Source organism: Hyla sarda, chromosome 7 (assembly GCF_029499605.1).
Source record: "Hyla sarda isolate aHylSar1 chromosome 7, aHylSar1.hap1, whole genome shotgun sequence".
NCBI classification, from domain to species: domain Eukaryota; kingdom Metazoa; phylum Chordata; class Amphibia; order Anura; family Hylidae; genus Hyla; species Hyla sarda.
Genome location: NC_079195.1, coordinates 87,799,068 through 87,821,513, shown reverse-complemented (window position 1 = coordinate 87,821,513; position 22,446 = coordinate 87,799,068). Strand labels below are relative to the sequence as shown.

The following is a 22,446-nucleotide window of genomic DNA, read 5'->3' as shown; positions in this document are numbered from 1 at the left end:
CGGCTAATGAAAGCCGGGACCCTGGATTAATAGCGTATGGCACCAATCGTTGTGCCGTGCCGCTATTAACCCTTTAGACGCAGTGTTTAAAGTTGATCGCTGTGTCTAAAACAACAAAAGTACACTCCTGGCAGCTCAGTCGGATTGATCGGGACCATCGCGGTGAAATCGCGATGTACCGATCAGCTAGAACTCGAGCGGAGGGTCCGTTACCTGCCTCCGGCACGTCCAATCGGAAATTAATTGCTCCAAGCCTGAGATCCAAGCTTGAGCAATCGACCGCCGATAACACTGATCATTGCTATGTTAATGCATATAGTTAGTACGGTCAAAAAAAGACATATGTCCATCAAGTTCAACCAGGTAATTAAGGGGTAGGGGTGTTAATGGCATGGCAGTGATCTGTGTAGAAAATCAGTGTTTGTAGTGTTATAGCTCCTAGAAGGGGCTATAACATTGCAAAAAAATTAAATAAATAAAAAAGCAATGCGAAGAAAAAAAGTTAAAGAAAATGAAAGTAAGAATAACCCCCTTTTCTCAAAAAAACAAACAAAAAAACTGTGTAAATAAAAACATATGTGGTATCGCCGTGTGCGGAAATGTCCGAACTATACAAATATATTGTTAACTAAACCGCACAGTCAATGGCGTACGCACAAAAAGATTTCAAAGTCCAAAATAGCGTATTTTTGGTCACTTTTTAGATTATGAAAAAAACAAAAAACGATCAGTCTGATTAAAAACGGTGCAAAAAATTAGCCCTCATACCATCCCGTCCGTGGAAAAATAAAGTTGTAGGGGTCAAAAGATGAACATTTTTAAACGTATTCATTTTAGTGCATGTAGTTATGATTTTTTCTAGAAGACAAAATCAAGCCTATATAAGTAGGGTATCATTTTAATCGTATGGACCTACAGAAGAAAAGGTGTAATTTTTACCAAAAACGGAAGCCCTGAAAAGTGGCAAAATTGCATTTTTTCTTCAGTATTGTCAGACATTGAAGTTTGTTTTGCTGTGGATTTTGGGGTAAAATTACTAATGTCACTGCAAATTAGAATTGGTGGTGCAAAACAGAAGCCATAATATGGAATTTTAGGTTCAAAATTGAAAGGGTTATGATTTTTAAAAGGAAAGGAGGAAAAAACTAAAGTGCAAAAACAGAGTCCTTAAGGTGTTAAGCATTACACAGTACTCATTTATATCAATAGGTTGCCTCCTAGTCCCACCAACAAAGAATTCTCTTGTAGAGCGTATGACAAGGTGTTCTAAACTAAACAACTCTTTTAAAAGAAGAAAAGCTAGCTCAGTCTGTGAAAAAAGGGGATAAGATATTCTTCAGATATATAAATGAAAAAAGGAAATTAAAACAAGGAATAACTAAATTAGAAACACAGGAAGGAAAGTATGTAGAAGAAAATAAAGGGCTAGCCGACTGCCTTAATGAATCCTTGTGTTCAGTTTTTATAGATGAAAAATAAGGAAAAAGGACCTCCATAAAGGAGGAAGACTAATGAATCATTTGATGCACCTGTCTTTACAGAGGAAGAGGTTCAGCGTTTGCTGTCTAAAGTGAAGACAAATAAGGGGCCTGATGGGATACACCCAAAATTATTAAAAGAGCTTAGAAGTGAGCTAGCAAAACCGTTAACAGATTTAATTAACCAATCACTGGTAACAGGAGTCGTCCCGGAAGACTGAAAATTAGCGAATGTCGTGCCCATTCACAAGAAAGGTAGTAGGGAGGAATCAAGCAACTATAGGCCAGTAAGTCTGACATCAATGGTGGGGAAATTAATGGAAACCCTACTAAAAGATAGGATTGTGGAACATCTAAAATCCCAGGAATTGCAAGATGAAAGACATGAGTTTACTTCAGGGAGATCATGTCAAACAAATCTTATTGATTTTTTTTTGACTGGGGTGATTAAAATAATAGATGGTGGAGAGGCAGTAGACATCACATATCTAGATTTTAGTAAGACTTTTGGCACTGTCCCACATAGAAGACTTATCAATAAACTACAGTCATTGAGCTTGGACTCCCATATTGTTGAGTGGATTAGGCAGTGGCTGAGCAATAGACAACAAAGGGTTGTAGTCAATGGAGTATATTCAGAGCAAGGTCTTGCTACCAGTGGGGTACCTCAGGGATCTGTACTGGGACCAATTTTGATTAAGATCTTCATTAGTGACATTGCAAAAAGGTCTCGATGGTAAGGTATTGGTCTTGTCGCTGATGACACAAAGATATGTAACAGGCTTGATGTTCCTGGAGGGATACACCAAATGGAAAAGGATTTAGGTAAACTAGAAGAATGGTCAGAACTCTGGCAACTGAAATTTGATGTGGATAAGTGCAAGATAATGCACCTGGGGCGTAAAAATCCTCGGGCAGAATATAAAATATTTGACACAGTCCTGACCTCAGTATCTGAGGAAAGGGATTTAGGAGTAATTATTTCAGAACACTTAAAAAGGTAGTTAGACAAGGTAACAGAGCAGCAGGAAATGCTAGCAGAATGCTTGGATGTATAGGGAGAGGTATAAGCAGTAGAAAGAGAAGTGCTCATGCCGCTGTACAGAACACTGGTGAGACCTCACTTGGAGTATTGTGCACAGTACTTGAGACGGTATCTTCAGAAGGATATATATACCCTAGAGAGAGTTCAGAGAAGAGCCACTAACCTAGTACATGGATTGCAGGATAAAACTTACCAGGAAAGATTAAAAGGACCTTAACATGTATAGCTTGGAAGAAAGAAGAGACAGAGGGGATATGATAGAGACCTTTAAATACATAAAGGGAATCAACAAGGTAAAGGAGGAGAGCATATTTAAAAGAATAAAAAATACTGCAAGAGGACATCGTTTTAAATTAGAAGGGCAAAGGTTTTTGCAGTAATATCAGGAAGTATTACTTTACTGAGAGAGTAGTGGAGGCATGGAATAGCCTTCCTGCAGAAGTGGTCGCTGCAAATACAGTAAAGGAGTTTAAACATGCATGGGATAAGCATAAGGCTATCCTTCATATAAGATAGGGCCAGGGACAATTGATAGGATTCAGATTATTGGGCAGACTAGATGGGCCAAATGGTTCTTATCTGCCAACACATTCTAGGTTTCTAAGTCCCAGGTAAAACCTTTTTTATCCATTTTCCTAACTAGGAGTTTCTGATCGTACGGGTCTGCATGCACCCTCCATTCAGCTCTATGGGAGAGCCAGAGATACTAGAGCGCTGTACTCGTTTATTTCTGGCTCTCCCATAGTGATGAATAGAGGGTGCATGCCAACCCCTGTCCGTGCATGCGAGGAAAAACTAAGTGCCGTACAGGAGATTTGGGGGGGGGGGGGGGGGGGGGGTGTTATATCGTCCGAGCAGTCAGAGCCCCTGCGATCAGACACTTATCCTCTACAGATAGAGGTTACATTTTCCTACAAGGGACTTCTCCTTTAAGCACCCAGAAATCTGACACATCAACAACAAAAAAGTGGAGTAGGGGGTCTAATCAGGAAAACCAAGCAGCTGAATAACAGATAATACATGTCATGTATTGCATGTGATCAACAAATGAAGAATGTGGACATTACAATAGTGGAACAATAAGCATTTTAGACCAGCAAAACACTTATGCAGAGCACAACAGGACATGCAGCGTCCATGATCTGCAATACACTACAAAATGATATGTTCAGTGCCCGAGTGTTCTCCAGAGAGTTCAATGAACTGCAGTGAATACAGCTGAACTCTATATGAACGGAAAGAGAGGCCGCGGCAACGGGAAATAGCACAGGAGCCAATGTATTTGAGTGATAGAATTTTAACAGCCATTTAACTCTTTCACAACTAGAGCGTAAATTGTGATGTATACATGAACGTGCCAAAGTGGGAGACTGCAGAAATAAACCAGGAATATCACACTAGAGGAACAATCCTTACCCTCATGCCTAAAACCAAGAAGCCAATCTCTTCCATCAAAGGGTACTTGCTGATCTGCTGCTGGATCTTCTCAGCTGATGCATGTGGATCATAACTCTTTTGGCCTATCTTTACGTCCATGATACACGGTTTGTTAAACTTTCGGGTTACATCTTCCAGTTTTAAATAGAGATCTAGAAATAAGAGGGGGAAAAAAACAATATAAGCACATACAGTTAGTAATACAAGCACATACAGTCATGGCTGTAAATGTTGGCACCCCTAAAATTTTTCTAGAAAATGAAGTATTTCTCACAAAAGGATTGCAGTAACACATGTTTTGCTATACACATGTTTATTCCCTTTGTGTGTATTGGATCTAAACAAAAAAAAAAAAAAAAAAGGGAGGAAAGAAAGCAAATTGGACATAATGTCACACCTAACTCCAAAAATGGACTGGACAAAATTATTGGCACCCTTTTAAAATTGAGGATCAATAAGATTGTTTCAAGCATGTGATGCTTCTTTAAACTCACCTGGGGCAAGTAACAGGTGTGGGCAACATAAAAATCATGCCTTAAAGCAGATAAAAAGGAGAGAGGTTCACTTAGTCTTTGCATTGTGTGTCTGTGTGTGCCACATCAAGCATGGACAACAGAAAGAGGAGAAGAGAACTGTCTGAGGACTTGAGAACCAAAATTGTGGAAAAATATCAACAAATCTCAAGGTTACAAGTCCATCTCCAGAGATCTAGATTTGTCTTTGTCCACAGTGTGCAACATTATCAAGAAGTTTGCAACCCATGGCACTGTAGCTAATCTCCCTGGGTGTGGACGGAAGAGAAAAATTGATGAAAGGTGTCAACGCAGGATAGTCCGGATGGTGGATAAGCAGCCCCAAACAAGTTCCAAAGATATTCAAGCTGTCCTGCAGGCTGAGGGAGCATCAGTGTTAGCGCAAACTATCCATCTACATTTAAACTAAATGAAACGCTATGGCAGGAGACCAAGGAGGACCCCACTGCTGACACAGACATAAAAAAGAAAGACTACATTTTGCCAGAATGAACTTTAGTAAGCCAAAATACTTCTGGGAAAACAACTGTTGGACAAATGAGACAAAGATAGAGCTTTTTGGTTAAGCACATCATTCTACTGTTTACCGAAAACGGAATGAGGCCTACAAAGAAAAGAACACAGTACCTACAGTGAAATATGGTTGAGGTTCAATGATTTGGGGTTGTTTTGCTGCCTCTGGTACTGGGTGCCTTCAATGTGTGCAAGACATCATGAAATCTAAGGATTACCAAAAGATTTTGGGTCAAACTGTACAGCCCAGTGTCAGAAAGATGGGTTTGCATCCAAGTATCTTAGGTCTTCCAGCAGGACAATGACCCCAAACAGCACCCAGAAATGGATGGCAACAAAGCACTGGAGACTTCTGAAGTGGCCATCAATGAGTCCAGATCTAAATCCCATTGAACACCTGTGGAGAGATCTAAAAATTGCTATTGGGAAAAGGCACCCTTCCAATAAGAGAGACCTGGAGCAGTTTGCAAAGGAAGAGTGGTCCAACATTCCGGCTGAGAGGTGTAAGAAGCTTATTGATGGTTATAGGAAGCGACTGATTTCAGTTATTTTTTCCAAAGGGTGTGCAACCAAATATTAAAGGGGTACTCCAGTGGGATTTTTTTTTTTTAAATCAACTGGTGCCAGAAAGTTAAACAGATTTGTGAATCACTTCTATTAAAAATCTTAATCCTTCCAGTACATTTTAGGGGCTGTATACTAAAGAGAAATCCAAAAAAGAAATGCATTTCCTATGATGTCATGACCACAGTGCTCTCTGCTGTCCATAGCAGCATATGTTTGCTATGGGGCTTTTGTCCTACTCTGGACAGTTCCTAAAATGGACAGCAGAGGTCAGCAGAGAGCACTGTGGTCATGACATCAGAGGTAATGCATTTCTTTTTTGGATTTTTATTAATAGAAGTGATTTACAAATCTTCAAACAATACCTCAGTAGGTATGTTACATACCTACTGAGGAAAGGGCCGTGTTCTGCTTGTAAGAGTCCTGAAACGCGTCTAGGTGTATGATTTTATCACCAATATTATATTCACTTCTGAAGGACCGACTGTGGGTTAAACCAGCAATACCATCTAAGTCTAAACATCCAGGCGGCGTTGCCAAGCGCCTGAGACGTCACACGCCATCAGGATACCACGAGGTCTGCACTGCTAAGAATCCAACTACAGCGAAAGATTGCGGGAGCGGCTGTTATTCACACTGGTCTGTGGCAGGCAGACGGCCGCGGTGACGCATGCCAGCATCTTCACACCACCCGAGATTTGCGGACCTCTTCAGTTGTCCTCAGGTGACGTTACAGTGGGACTCTATTCAAGCTGGTAACTATTAACCCACCCATTCCTTTCACTATATCAGGATTCTAGATCAGTTACGGGACTTTAACACATCTCTGGATTATCAGTTGCCGGACTATTGAAAGCGACATATTTTACTATATTTTTATATTTTTGTAGAAATATTAAATATTGGTGTTTATTTCTTATTGCAAGTGTATGTCTAAGTAAATCTATTTATTTTCCTCGGCACAAGGGCCCTGTGCAATGAGGCTAAGTTACATTAATTGACATTTTATATATTTTAATAAAATTGTATCCTATATTTGAAGCACGATCCAGCTATTTATTTATACTATTTCTCATCCATGTATCAGGTAACTGGTACTAGTCTTGAGGGGTTGGTTATTGTTTGAAAATATCGTTTTAAATTTCCAGCACCTGGTGTAGGTGCACAACCTCCTTACCTCGGCTAGTTAATTGTGAGCTGCACAACCTCTTTGTTTTTTGATTTACAAATCTGTTTAACTTTCTGGCACCAGTTGATTTAAAAAAAAAAAAAAAAAAAAAAAAATTTCTACGGGAGTACCCCTTTAAGTTAAGGGTGCCAATAATTTTGTCCAGCCCATTTTTGGAGTTTGGTGCGACATTATTTCCAATTTTCCTTTTTTTTCTCCTTTTTTGGTTTAGTTCCAATACACACACATTTTTAATACAAATGTAAGGTCATGTCAGGCAGGCATAGTATGGGTGCTTTTTGCACTTATATTACAAATGCAACACCCAAATGTTCAGCAGTTCAATAGAAAAAAAGACATTCGTTCCCTCATAGTCTGGCGATAGGTAATAACTGCAATAAAATCTATAAACCTCAGCTCACTGAAACTTGTGTATCATATCATATGTGCAACCAACGATCTTTTAGCTCCTTAGTCAGCTGATGACTGTCTTTTATATGGGGCAATGATCAACCCGTTTGGCCAATAATCTACCCATGTAAAATACCCCTAACAGATGGACAAACTAGGTCTGCCAATGAGAGTCTAAGGCCTCTATTATGGCCAATAGATGAAGCGTCTAAGGGGTTAATACCGGGCATCACTGAAATCGGCAATGTCCAACATTTGACATGGGTCCTGGCAGCTGACAGCCGCCGGAACCACCTAGCTATGATGCAAGGGCAGCTCCTGAGTGATGCCTAGCATTAACTCTTTAGATGCCACGATCAAAGTTGATTGCAGCATCTACAAAAGGTTGAAGGACAAAAAAAATGATTCCTGGCTTCCAAATCAGCTGAGAGGACGTCATCTGATGGGCGTTGTTATAAGCCATGGCAGGCTGGAGCAATGGAGCGCTAATAACACTGATCAATGTTGTTCTATAGAGCAGCATTGATCAGTGTACGCAGTCATTGTACCCATATGGACCTACAGAATAATGTGTTATTTTTACAGTAAAGTGCACTGTGTAGAAGCCGAAGCCCCCAAAATTTACTAAATGACTTATTTCTATTTTGCCCCACAAATTTACTTTTGGTTTCGCCAACAAATTTTCAGCAGCAGAATCTCTTCTGCGGAAAATCAACCGCACACCCATTGAAGTCAATAGGATCTGCAGCGGATTTTTAACAGCGGAGATTCCTCTGCAGAAAATCTGCCACGGATAGCCAGCGGATCCCCCACCCCTTTTCAAATTTGCAGAGGGAAATACGCTGTGAGTTTGAAAAGAAATATGCCAGTGTGAAAGTACACTTTGGAAACATTACAGTGCTGAAACAGGTGAGCACAAAGCATATACAAGCGCCTCTACATTATTTTTCTAATAGCAGCACTTTATAAGAAGGTATCTCCACCATTAAAAATGCCTAATTGTTAAAAGGGACCCACCTCTAGACACCCAAGGAATAGCAACTTTTAATGCCATAATCTGTATAGATCACGATATTTAACCAAGTAAATGACGGACATCGTAGCGATCTCCAATGTCCATTATTGCCTGCAAATATCAGCTGCTGAAAGCAGCGAGCGTCTCCCGGTTATGATGTGGACCCGACCTGCATCATGTCCGCTCACCCGGCCCATGACGGACATATATGTTGTGGGTCAGGAAGGGTTTCATTTCCCTGCAGCGACACCACAGGGGAAATTTAAAATTGTTTTTCAAATCAAAGTTTTGTCTGTATAACAGAAGACAGAATAATAGATCTGTAAAATAATTAAATATTGTAGAGCGCACAGTAGAAACACACAAGGTTTACTGATAATTCTCTCACTTCAAGAGAAAAAGAAAATTATGCAAAAAGTACAAGTGTGTATACAGTCCTCAGTGTCATGCACTTAAAAGGATGAGCATGTGATGGAGAGCTGGTTCAAATAAAACCGTATTATAGAGCCAGCTTAATATAAAAGTTAAAAATGTTATATAAAAACACAAAGAGTTTGAAAATAAAAATACAATAAAAATTGGAAATAGTGGTAATTCAGATGATAGTATATATAATATATGTATATAAAAATAGTATATGCGGACACACACATACTACACATTTTAATATAGTGTCATCTGAATTACCACTATTTCCAATTTTTTTTATTTTTTATTTTTTTTACTTTTATATTAAGCTGGCTCCATTATACAGTTTTATTTGAACCAGCTATCCATCACATGCTCATCCTTTTGAATGAGTGAGACACTCAGGACTGTATACACACTTGTACTTTTAAAATTAATGATCCACTAGAGCAAATTACATTCTTTGAAACTGCTCTAAGACCGGCTAAAAGACCCTGAAGAGGATCCCATCTACTACTGCGAATTCCCTAACAGGCTGTATAAAAATTGGCTTACTAAACCAGACCAACCATTTAAAAAGGAGTACCTATACAGTTTTAGGCACTTTTATCAAAAATGCTGTGTCTCCATAGCACACACTGGGTCTTTTACGCTGGAGATAGGTGCTGTGGGAAGCTCCACAGTTATTGGCAGTGGAGAAAACGGACACCCAAAAGGAATTTCCAGCACCAAATTCAAAAATAAAGTAGTTTAGAAAAATTTCTAATCGGGCACAAGGTGCATTAATGCAATTTTTTTTACTTAAAAAAAAAAAAATGCCTAAAAACTGTAGAGGTACATTTTAGGGTAGGTCACACAAGCCGTATTTTGCTGTGTATTTTCTGCTGTGTAATTTCCTACCCATTGAAGTCAATTTGTTGCAAAATACGCAGCTGATTTTGCCACCCAATAGGTAGAAAAATACACACCAGCAAATACACAGCAAAATACCCAAAGCAACTGAAACAAACCATGAAAGTCATCGAGAATATTCCTCGTGTATCACTGACAAAAACTGTTCAAAAGAGGAAGAAAAAAAAAACATTTATAGTACCAAAAATATATATAGTACAAGTTTAACTATACCATTTGTAGATCCTGGGGGTGACCATGTGCCAAAGTATTTTGGTAGAAACATCTGTAGGTCATGCAGCTTAGGGTCAGTGCAGTCACTTGAGAAAACCTGCATTAAAAAAAATAAAAAATAAAATTGAATAGAAACACAGACAGAAAGTGATATTTGGCTGTTTCACCAAACATAACTTCTGGCGACAATCCCTACAAAAGAATCATCTGTGAAAAGTTACTGATCATCTTTCCCCCCTCCGGGGAATAGAGAACTTACAGCGTACAGTAGCTGTGAAGTCGACTTTCTTCCTAATGACTGTGTAATAGAGAAAACGCGTAGTTCGCCGCTTTACATAGAAGACTATGCAGCCACTAGAACAAAAATGAAAGATCAAAGAAAGGGAGCAAAGCTTCTGAAGCTTCCTAATATCAAAGAAAACTACTAATCCTAAAGCCTGGCCAATTTACATCGATCACCCATAACATGAAAAACCCCTGCCCAATATCGTGTAGGTCCCCCTTGCACCAACTGAATAGACTCGGACTCCATAAGACCTCTGAAGGTATCCTGTAGTAAATGGTACCATGACATTGGCAGCACATCTTTTAAATGGGCACTGTCCGATACAAAAACTTTTGATATGTTGCAAAGCATGTATAACCAATAGGTTTTGCAATTGCTTTCATTAGAACATTTTCAGCATTTCATACTGAAAAAGCCAGTCAGTAAAACTGACCCCACCCCCCCCCCCCCCCCTACCTGCTTGGACACATACTAGTCCTGCTGTGTCCATGCTTCATGGACATACATCCTTGATTGACAGCTGTGAACGCAGGGCTTACGGTTGGAGGAAAAATCCTCCCACTATCAGCTTGTGTCCCACAACTGTCCGTGAGGACAAGCTGGGAGTTGTAGTTTTGCTAATGCTAGGGGAGATGTGAGCACACAGCATACTGAGGGAGGGGGTGGAGACCTGCACAGTGAGGCCAAGCCCCCTCCCTTTGAGAGGAATTCAGACTAGTGAGCTAAATTAAAAAAGTAATAAATAAAGGTGCTATACAAATTAGATGTACATGGTCAGGATTAGGTACTGAGTGATACCTGACGGGTACACTACTGACAAGCTCTGTCAGTAGTGAGGTGGGGGTCTCCATTGACTGGACTTGTTCCAGCAGGTCCCACAGAAGATCGATCAGAACTGGAGAATTTGGAGGATAAGTCAACACCACATCTGAGTCTATTTGTTTTGGTTTCGTTGTATGTATGAATTACTTGGGTTACTGCCAACATTAAAGTGAAAATGTAATATCAATAGCACCTTTGTGCAATTTATTGAAAAAAAAATGGGGACGTGGTAAATGCTTATTTCTCCCGCTGTAATTGTGCACTGTTTGGAGCAATGGGGCTTTGGTCAATCTTTCTTAACATTGTTAAACACCTTATGAGCATCTTCAATAGCTTAAATCACTGTGAGGGCTGGTTCACATCATGTTTTTCTCCCATACGGGAGCGCATACGGCGGGGGGGGAGCTAAAACCTTGCGCTCCCGTATGCTTTCGTATGCGCTCTTGTATGCAATTCATTTCAATGAGCCGGCCGCAGTGAAATGTTCGGTCGGCTCATTTTTGCGCTGTATGCGCTTTTAAAACCGGACCTAAAACAGTGGTTGGCCACAGTTTTAGGTCTGGGGGAAAAGCGCATACGGGGCAAAAATGAGCCGACCGGACCGAATATGGAATATGCCCATAAGAATAACGGACTTCCAGCTCCCTTTCATGGGATATCAGTCTATGCAGACCTGTCTGCAGCCACTATACAAGCTAGGAAAGCCCTCCAGCCTGTGACTCCCGCTGGAGATTCCCAACATGCCTGCTCATCAGAAAAGGAGAGAAGATACATGTCGTCCATTCCTTGACAGAAGGACAATCTCTACTGGCATCCTGGAACATCCCCATCGCTCCCCCTGGTTCCTTCAGGCACACTGTGCCCCCACAGCATCTTCGCAGAGACTGGACCACGGCATGAGTCAACTGACTGCTGTCTTTATCATGATCATCATTTTAAGGTTTTGGGCTGCGGCGGTGGAGTCTGCCCCTCGGCATCAGGATGGACTACTATCCCCCTCTCCGCTTCACTGAGTCCATTGTGTTTTTTGTTTCTATGTTTTAATGCCTTTACTTTTGTTCTTTTCGTTTTTCTACTGTATTATCACCACTCTTTTTGCTTCATCCTACCCTCGCCTCTCACCCATCGGACTGTGTGTGCTGGCTGGGAGGCACACATGGTCGACCATACTTTTATCCCCTACCTACTTTTATACAAGAGTATTTTTTATTAAACACCCCTTATGTAGCTGATCCAATAATGCTGTGGAACTGCCACAAAGCGGTGATACAGGGATTATATATTAAGTACTGTTCTACCCTTAAAAAGTGCAGGGACAAACGTATTAAAGATGTTCTTTCCCTCTTACGCATGGCGGAAAACAAGAATAAGCAGGCCCCCACCCCGAATTCAGAGCAAACTGTGGCCTCTTTACGTAATGACCTTCAATGTCTCTTACTGAATGCTTATGAAAAGTCACATAGGAGGCTTGGAGCAACATATTACTCTGAAGACAACAAGTCTGGAAAGCTGCTTGCACATAGGCTAAAATCTAGGCAACAACAATCCCGTATCCCCTTCCTAATTCACCCAGTCACCTGTGATAAAACTGTATACCCCGGCAGACATTGCCAATGGTTTCCAAACTTTCTACTCAACTCTATAACTCTGGAGAAATCCATTCCCTCCCTCTTCTAACCACCTTACTAAGATACAAGAATATCTCTCTTCCCTCAGTCTCCCTAATCTGTCCCCTTCTCAACTAGAAGCCCTAAATGGGGAGATCACACATCAGAAGTTCAAAAAGTTATCCAGTCCTTCCCTAGAAACAAAGCCCCTGGGCCAAACGGCTTTCTCTCATCATACTTCAAAACATACCCTCCTATCCTGTCGCCACACCTACAAGCATTTTGTAACTCAGCTATCCAAATTGGAAAACTCAGCTACTCTGCCCGAAGGAAAATCTCGAGGCCTTAGTCACTACTCTCACCAAGCCTGGAAAATCAATGGACATGCCCCGAAACTTTCGTCCCATATCACTCCTTAAAAGTCCTTGCTAATAGACTAGCTCCCCTTCTCCCCTCCTTTATCAACCCCAACCAAGCAGGTTTTATCCCAGGTAAGCAGACCTCAGACAACACCAGGTGGAGACACATTCCACTCTTGCTTTGATCATGGAGTTGGACGCTGAGAAGGCGTTCGACTGGCTACGCTGATCCTATGCCTTCTTGGTCCTGCGGAAAATGGGATTTTCAGGAAATATCCTCTCAGCCATTTTGGCCTTGTACTCCTGCCCTTCGGCGTGAGTGTTCGCTAATGGAAGCTTGTCCGACCCCTTTAGTGTCCCGAATGGCTCGCGTCACAGGTGCCTCCTCTCACCGTTAATCTACATCCTATCAATTGAACCCCTGGAGCAATCAATACGCCAAGACACCCGAGCATCAGGAATTCAAATCGGTGCCAACTCACATAATTTCATTGTATGCGGATGATGTCATTTTAACGTTATCTAACCCCGCTCAGTCATTACCAGCAGTGATGGATAACATAGATGTCTTTGTCCAACTATCCTTCTGCTCCCTTAACAAAACCAAAACACAAGCCATTCCCCTCAATCTCCCACACCACTTTATTTTGTCCCTTAAGTCCACCTACTCATTCGACTGGAAAACCTCAATATACTACCTAGGCATACAGTTATTCCCACATAACTCTCTGTACCCTACTAACTTCATACCCCTTCTACAATAACTGTCCTCGGAAGCAGATACCCATCTTAAATAAGAAACCTCTTGGGTTGGCAGAGTAGCAGCATTCAAAATGTCCCTACTCCCTAAACTCTTGTATTACTTTCGCAAACTCCCTATCTCCCTCCCAGATTCCTTTTTCTTTAAAGCCCAAAACATCCTCACACACTTAATATGGTCGGGCAAAAAGTCTAGACTCTCCCCCACTATTCTTTCTAAATCTAGGAACGCCGGAGGACTAGGCTACCCCAATATTAAGGCCTACTATGTGGATATGTTAGTCTCCTCCCTTAGACATTGGTGGCATAGTACCTCGGACATCCCCTGGGCAGTGATAGAAAACCACTTATCTTCCCCTTATTCTACCAAAGATCTATTATTATCCCTCCCATTATGGAACCTCCCTACCCCTAAAATAGATAACCCGATCCTTCACCATGCAACCCGTATTTGGAAATCGTATCTTGCCAAAATGGATAATACCAAGGCACGGGTAGAAAACCTCCCCCTATCCTTCATCCAAGCTTCCATCCCCAACGTCAATCTATTCCCATGGATGCAGGCAGGGATTACAGAAACCCAACATTTGTTTGTGAATCAGACTTTCGTTACATTCCAACATTTACACTCCACATTCCACGTCTCCAGTGAAGACTACAAATATCTCTAAATACAACATTTCTCAAACCCTCACACATACGCTCTGATCCCTCCACCTTCGGATACCTCGCAAATAACACCCCTGGCCTTAAAATCCCTTACAACTTCTCAATATGGGACATGACCTTCCGGAATGGCGTAAGGCCTTTTGTACCATTGCTAAATCCTTCCTCTGCGCTGCCCATGTTGAGTTGGCCTACAAAACCATTCTCAGATGGTATTTTACCCCTGATAAAATAGCCAGGGCTTACATGGGCTTCTCAGATGAATGCTGGCGACGTTGTGGCTCTAGAGGTACTCTGCTTCATATCCTATGGACCTGCCCATTGATACCACATTTTTGGAAAGGATGTCTGGCTCTGTTAACTGAGGTCCTTCACATTAACTTTTAATAACCACCTCTAAAATATTATATCATAAGTGATGAATAATAATCAGCCATTTGACCCGGATAGGGGCCTCTTAGCAATAGTACGCCAAAGCTCTGCTGCTAAAATATAGACCAGGGGACAAATTCCCAAGTATATATAACAAGATATCACATCCAGGATACAATCTGCCCAGAGGGACTAGATGTATCCCATGACACAACAGCCCTACGCGTTTCGGCACAAAGTAGCATGTGTCCTCCTCAGGGGCTCAACAAATGGATGCCATATAACAAAACAAAAAAATAAATAAATCATTTATCCACAGTGATTTATTGGATAATGGTCTATAGCCAAGATGTGGCTCGAAGTATCGGAAACGCTTCCTTCACCCTTCCCAGATTCAACCTGTAAGAAAGATGCAGACAACAGGAAACCATATTTAGTACACCATGTCGTAGCTGGGAAGGGGAGATGCTAGCCACAGTACAAAAACAATACACTCACGGTCCTGTCGGGACTCGACGTGAAACCTGTAATAAAGCATAGAGGAATATATTGTTCTCCACCTATCCCTTATGGTAGTTATGATCAATACCTGCAAGGGAAGAATTTTACTCACGGTTCTGGCGTAAGAGGTAAGTATGAAGCGCTCCGGACAATGTGTGTAAACCCGCAGTGGCGGGGAGCCGAGCTGTATGCCGGCTTCTCACACACATGTCCGGAGCTAACGGCGTCTGACGTCTTATCCGCTTCCGGAGCCATGGGAGGAGTCTCCGCCCTTCTGCCGTCTCCATGCGAACGCCTGACGCTGGAGGGCGTAACCTACACACCGCTCGTATCGCGGGGTAGCGGGCAAAGAACAGTTAACCCTTTGAGCTCCGTAGGATAAGTACGGTTCATGGGTCAGAGGTAAACTGGCCCATGAACAGAAAAGGGCTTTATTTGGATAAATCCAGATAACACCAAAGAAAAAAAAAAAAAAAAACCCGGATTAGTAATGATAAGGAAAGTGTTACCAAGTGATGTAAATGATACTGAACAAACATATCCAATCAGAAAAATAGTGGACCTCCTACTAAACAATGATTTATTTATTTTTTTGTTTTGTTATATGGCATCCATTTGTTGAGCCCCTGAGGAGGACACATGCTACTTTGTGCCGAAACGCGTAGGGCTGTTGTGTCATGGGATACATCTAGTCCCTCTGGGCAGATTGTATCCTGGATGTGATATCTTGTTATATATACTTGGGAATTTGTCCCCTGGTCTATATTTTAGCAGCAGAGCTTTGGCGTACTATTGCTAAGAGGCCCCTATCCGGGTCAAATGGCTGATTATTATTCATCACTTATGATATAATATTTTAGAGGTGGTTATTAAAAGTTATATTTTATGCACACTCCCCCCATTTTTTCCAATTTAATTTTTGGGAGCTGATTAATTACACTGGTCCGTAGATACCACACCATCTACTTATATATCATTTTTTGATTATTGGCTATGGCTAGTCTAGTAACAGGAACACCTAACCTAGAGGACTGGATTAGTGAGGCTCGTGATGTTTTTTCTGATAAAACTCTTGTCCAGTCTAAATATACACCCTCTCTTAAAGCGGCTTTCCGTGAACTAACACAGTGTCATAAGTCCTATATAACCAGTTTCTGGGAGGTCCAGAGCTTTGAATCATATATTCAGAATAAGATAGTACCTCGCGGTTTACGTGTACCTATTTTACCGTCTATTAGACTTCGTACACCAGAGGTACTGAAGAAGTGGGAGGAAGAAGCAACATCCTGTTCAGTGAAATTTTTACAAATTTTACTTGAAGAAGAGAAAAGACTTCTGGAGATCTCTGGCAAAAAACTTAAAGAACAGCAAGATATTGCTGCGAAATTTAGGGGTGAATCAGAATTTGTCTCAAAAGAGACACAACTTCAAAACACAATAGAAAGGTTTTGTTATCACCTTAAGGAACGAAAACATTCACAATTTGTCAGAGATCTCCAGGACTTTAGGGATAATAGAGCATATACAGTACTGGAAAAATCATATCCACAAAGGGAAACAGAGACGGAGCCTTCTTCCTCTGAAACTGACACGTCAGATAGGGAAAAGGGTAAAAGTGACAAAGGAAGGGGGAAAGGGAGAGGAAGACCATATAATAGAGGTAGGAATCGACATAGAGCCACAGTCAGAAATCAACAGTATAATCAAACATGTGGAAATACAGGCTCCTCCTCTGCTCCCTCTTCTTCCTCTGCCTATCCTCCTTTTTTAGAGGGGGAAAATCCCTATATGTTACGTCCAACCACAGGACGGGGCAGACCCCAAATGTAACCAGCAGCACCAAAGCTCCCCAAATAATGAACCTATCTGACCATGTCCTTACTGAGTCCCAGATAGCCGTACTCAATAAGGGCTTGTCCTTTGTACCTACAGTTGAATTTGATGCGTTCACATGGACAAAGGACATTAGCCTTTTCATACGTAAATTGGGTTGGCATAAATTTCATAAAGATATAGAACGTAAAAAGAGTAGTGAATTGGGGATCTCGGTAGAGGACATGGCCACGGTAAGGGAACTAACAGACCTTCTAGACTCTGGTGAAAGGGATCGTGGTTTAGGACCATTTACTGATTTACAACTAAAAAGCAAAGCACAACCACCGGTAGGAGAGACTTCTTGTATTGAAATTTTTAAAGAACTGGTTACACGCGACCTCAAACTCCTTGCCGCCCAGAAAAGTGGTGTCAGAAATAATCTCTCAAATAATGAAAAAAGGGCCATGAGGGATCTCATGACTAATGAGATGATAGTGATTAAACCCTCCGATAAGGGGGGGAACATAGTCATTATGGGTAGGAACCAATATAAAGAAATGTGTTACAAGATCCTTAGGGATAGAGAATCATACGAGATTCTACCCTCTGACCCTACATTGAGATACAAACAGGAGCTGATGGTTATTTTGGAAGAGGCAAGAGAATCAGGCCTAATTAGCGACAAGGAATTTGAGTTCTTAACACCAGTGGCTCCCATTACCCCCACGTTCTATGCGCTGCCTAAAGTCCATAAAGGTACATCTCCACTGAAAGGACGCCCAATTGTTTCAGGAATAGGCAGTATTTCACAGAACGTGGGGGTATATATAGATAGAGTCCTTAGGTATTTTGTTACATCATTGCCATCTTTTACAAGGGACACCATGGACCTTTTGTCTAAACTAGATGGGATTGAGGTGGAGAGCAACACCATACTGGGAGGTATTGATGTTGAATCACTCTATTCCTCAATCCCACATGACAAGGGTATTGAGGCAGTGACCTATTATCTCTCCACGAGGGGAACCTATATGCAGAGTCATAATGCCCTTGTCATTAAACTCATGGAGTTTATCTTGGTCCACAATTACTTTCTCTTCGACGGACGCTACTATCACCAACTCAGAGGGACTGCCATGGGCAGTCCCTGTGCGCCAACCTATGCTAACATCTTTTTGGGTTGGTGGGAGGCTACGGTGGCGTTCGTCGAAGAGAAGGAAAGATTTCTGGAATATGTCCCCTTGTGGACACGCTATATTGATGATGTCTTCATTCTATGGACGGGCACTGAGAGTGACTTTAAACAGTTTATGGACTCAATTAATGTTAATGATATAGGGTTGAAGTTTACATATACACTCAGCCTCTCACATCTGGACTTTTTGGATGTGACCATCAAGAAGGATGATCACGGTGGTCTGGTCACTAATGTTTTTCGCAAGGCTACTGCAACGAACAGCCTCCTGAGGTGGGAGAGTTGCCATCCGGGGCCCCTTAAAAAGGGGATCCCCAAAGGGCAATACCTCCGCCTCAGGAGGAACTGTTCACAGGATAGAGATTTTTTTGTGCAGGCGAGGGATCTGAGGGAGAGGTTCAGGGAACGTGGCTACCCTGATCAGGTGCTTACCCCAGCCTTTCAACATGCGGCAACAACTCCTAGGCAGGAATTGCTAGTCCCTAAAATCCAACTTGAAAAATCACACACTTGTAGAGTCATAGGTACCTTTGATAACAAATCTACACAAGTCCGAGAAATTTTACAAAGGCATTGGAGTATCTTAATGATGGACAAAGACATAGCACCTTTAGTGGGCAATTACCCACTAATTACGTACAGAAAAGGGAGAAGTGTAGGGGACAGCATCACTCAAAGTCATCTAGCACCCCCCTCACCTTCTAAGACATGGCTGGGCAGTGGTACGACGAATGGATCTTACAAATGCGGCCACTGTAAGGCCTGCCCCTTTATGAGGAAAACGGAAAGTATCACGGTGCGATCACTTGATAAAATGTTTAAAATCAAAGGTATGATTAACTGTAGTACAAAAGCAGTTATCTATGTCGCCATATGCTCCTGCAACCTACTATATGTAGGCAAAACTATTAGAGAACTGCGCCGTAGAGTGCTTGAGCATATAGGTGACATCCGCAATAAAAGGGACACAGCAGTGGCGAGGCATATTAATGAATCTCATGGGGGTGATCCTCAACATTTAGAATTTTTTGGCATAGAAAAGATGCGACCCTCACCGAGAGGAGGTAATCTGGACCAGATGCTGCTTCAACATGAGACACGTTGGATTTATACTTTAGATTCAGTAACCCCCAAGGGACTTAATGAGCAATTGTGCTATACTAGTTTCCTTTAGTTGTGGCCTTGACCGCTGGGGATATTTCTAGGGGTGACTATAGGTAGTTAGTGGAGGCTGTAGTCAGCCTTTGAGCTAGGACTCACCCCTTAACTAGGGATGTGTAGGGTATCCTAGACTAGGTTCCTGTGCGGGACCGCCCTTTTTAGGGCGGCCACCCCGCCTAGGTTTAGGGACTAGTTTTAGGGTCTAATAGCGTGTATCTAGGTTCACTAGGCCCCCGCATATTCTCCCCCCCCCCCTTTTCATACTAGGGGTTCCCCTCTCCCCAGCGGCCAATCGCGCCTCAATTACAGCTGGTTTTATCTTACTTATTTGTTATAATCTATGCGCAATTTCTCATTAAGATATGGGCTTCCCTGTGCCTCTCCTCTGGGGTCCCTCTGCCTGCATCGTTCCTCCTTAAATAGATTCTTTGTTTAGTAGGAGGTCCACTATTTTTCTGATTGGATATGTTTGTTCAGTATCATTTACATCACTTGGTAACACTTTCCTTATCATTACTAATCCGGGTTTTTTTTTTTTTTTTCTTTGGTGTTATCTGGATTTATCCAAATAAAGCCCTTTTCTGTTCATGGGCCAGTTTACCTCTGACCCATGAACCGTACTTATCCTACGGAGCTCAAAGGGTTAACTGTTCTTTGCCCGCTACCCCGCGATACGAGCGGTGTGTAGGTTACGCCCTCCAGCGTCAGGCGTTCGCATGGAGACGGCAGAAGGGCGGAGACTCCTCCCATGGCTCCGGAAGCGGATAAGACGTCAGACGCCGTTAGCTCCGGACATGTGTGTGAGAAGCCGGCATACAGCTCGGCTCCCCGCCACTGCGGGTTTACACACATTGTCCGGAGCGCTTCATACTTACCTCTTACGCCAGAACCGTGAGTAAAATTCTTCCCTTGCAGGTATTGATCATAACTACCATAAGGGATAGGTGGAGAACAATATATTCCTCTATGCTTTATTACAGGTTTCACGTCGAGTCCCGACAGGACCGTGAGTGTATTGTTTTTGTACTGTGGCTAGCATCTCCCCTTCCCAGCTACGACATGGTGTACTAAATATGGTTTCCTGTTGTCTGCATCTTTCTTACAGGTTGAATCTGGGAAGGGTGAAGGAAGCGTTTCCGATACTTCGAGCCACATCTTGGCTATAGACCATTATCCAATAAATCACTGTGGATAAATGATTTATTTATTTTTTTGTTTTGTTATATGGCATCCATTTGTTGAGCCCCTGAGGAGGACACATGCTACTTTGTGCCGAAACGCGTAGGGCTGTTGTGTCATGGGATACATCTAGTCCCTCTGGGCAGATTGTATCCTGGATGTGATATCTTGTTATATATACTTGGGAATTTGTCCCCTGGTCTATATTTTAGCAGCAGAGCTTTGGCGTACTATTGCTAAGAGGCCCCTATCCGGGTCAAATGGCTGATTATTATTCATCACTTATGATATAATATTTTAGAGGTGGTTATTAAAAGTTATATTTTATGCACACTCCCCCCATTTTTTCCAATTTAATTTTTGGGAGCTGATTAATTACACTGGTCCGTAGATACCACACCATCTACTTATATATCGTCCTTCACATTAACCTAGTGTGGTCCCCACAGCCTGCCTTGCTATTTCTGGAAATCCACTTAATACCTCAATCCATGCGTACTATATTTTGCATAATATGCATTATTGCCAAAAAACTATTGATGAGCCACTGGAAAACCGCAAATATCCCTCATATCTCGTATGGTACACAAAAGACCAACAACACCTTTGCATATGAAAAAATGCAGGCACCTATTCTTCCTTTCTTAGGAAGTGGCAGTGTTGGATTGACTCTTCACACTGCATGACTATTTAAAGTGCTCCACTTCTCTAATGTTTTATAAACAAGAGACCGTACACTTAGGTTTGCTTTCTTAAAGGGGCACTACCGTGCTGACAACTTATCCCCTATCTAAAAGGATAGGGGACAAGTTGCCTGATCCCGCAGGGTCCTGCCACTGGGGACCCCCGCGATCTCGCACGCAGCACCCCAACATCCGCTCCGGGTCTGGTGACTGGGCCGGTGATCGTGACGTCACAGCTCCGCCCCTTGTGACGTCACGCTCCGCCCCCTCAATGCAAGTCTATGGAAGGGGAGAGATAGCTGTCTTGCCCCCTGCCATAGACATACATTGAGAGGGCGGAGGGTGTCGTCACACAGGGCGGAGCCGTGACATCACTATACTCCGGCCCAGTGATCGTCAGTCATCAGACCCGGAGCGAATGTTCACTCCAGGACCTGATGAGAGCGGGGTGCTGCGTGCGAGATCGCGGGGGTCCCCAGTGGCGGGACCCCGCGCGATCAGGCAACTTATCCCCTATCCTTTAGATAGGGGATAAGTTGTCAGCACGGTAGTACCCCTTTAATGCAGCTTTTTGAACATCTCATTAACTAATAGGGTTAGACGATAAAATATACCTCGCACTACTATTCGTGATATGTTTCTACATTGATAGGATGGACTCTGTCTAAGTATTATCTGTTGTCCTCAGGACATTGGGGGAGATTTATCAAAACCTGTCCAGGGGAAAGTTGCTGATTTGCCCATAGCAACCAATCAGATCGCTTCTTTCATTTTTGAAAAGGCCTCTGAAACATGAAAGAAGCGATCTGATTGGTTGCTATGGGCAACTCAGCAACTTTTGCTCTGGACAGTTTTTTTATGAATCTACCCCATTGTTCTTTTGTTATTGACTATGGACTAGTTTGGTGCATTGTTTGTATTCTATTATGCTTTTATGAAAAATTCTCCAATAAAAACCTATTGAAAGTAATAGCCGACATGTGGCGATTGCCGCAGGCAGCTATTAACCCTTTAGATCACCGCGATCCACTGCTGAGGTAGCCGGAGGACTTACCTTACGTCCTATGCGGGCTGCTGCGCTGTGAATGATAAAGCCTGGCAGGAGCAGGCTTTATTAATTGAGCGCAGACCACACAGATCAATGTGGTTCTATGAAACATTGATTAAGCGTACTAAAAGTGTGGGGGGGAAAAAGCTGAAGAAAAAAAATAAATAAATAACCCTTCCTTATTAAAAATTTAAATCACCCCCCCTTTCTCAAGGTCGTAGGTGGTATCTAGCCCAACCAGATTGGCTAAGATGTTTCTCTTGGCCTTTCCCTCATGCTTTCGTAGATGCCAGAAT

At 42.2% G+C, this 22,446-nt stretch overlaps 1 protein-coding gene across 2 annotated transcripts in view; it reads right to left on the bottom strand.

Annotated features, from left to right (window-relative positions):
• IPMK (inositol polyphosphate multikinase) overlaps window positions 1–22,446 on the bottom strand; it is a 71,311-nt gene that overhangs the window by 22,601 nt on the left and 26,264 nt on the right. For both annotated transcript variants that reach the window (XM_056529959.1, XM_056529960.1), the window contains exons 3-4: window positions 9,698–9,794; window positions 3,940–4,112 (exon numbers count right to left, since the gene is read on the bottom strand). In XM_056529959.1, coding sequence (XP_056385934.1) covers window positions 3,940–4,112; window positions 9,698–9,794 — 270 coding nt within the window. The remainder of the gene's footprint in view (window positions 1–3,939; window positions 4,113–9,697; window positions 9,795–22,446) is intronic.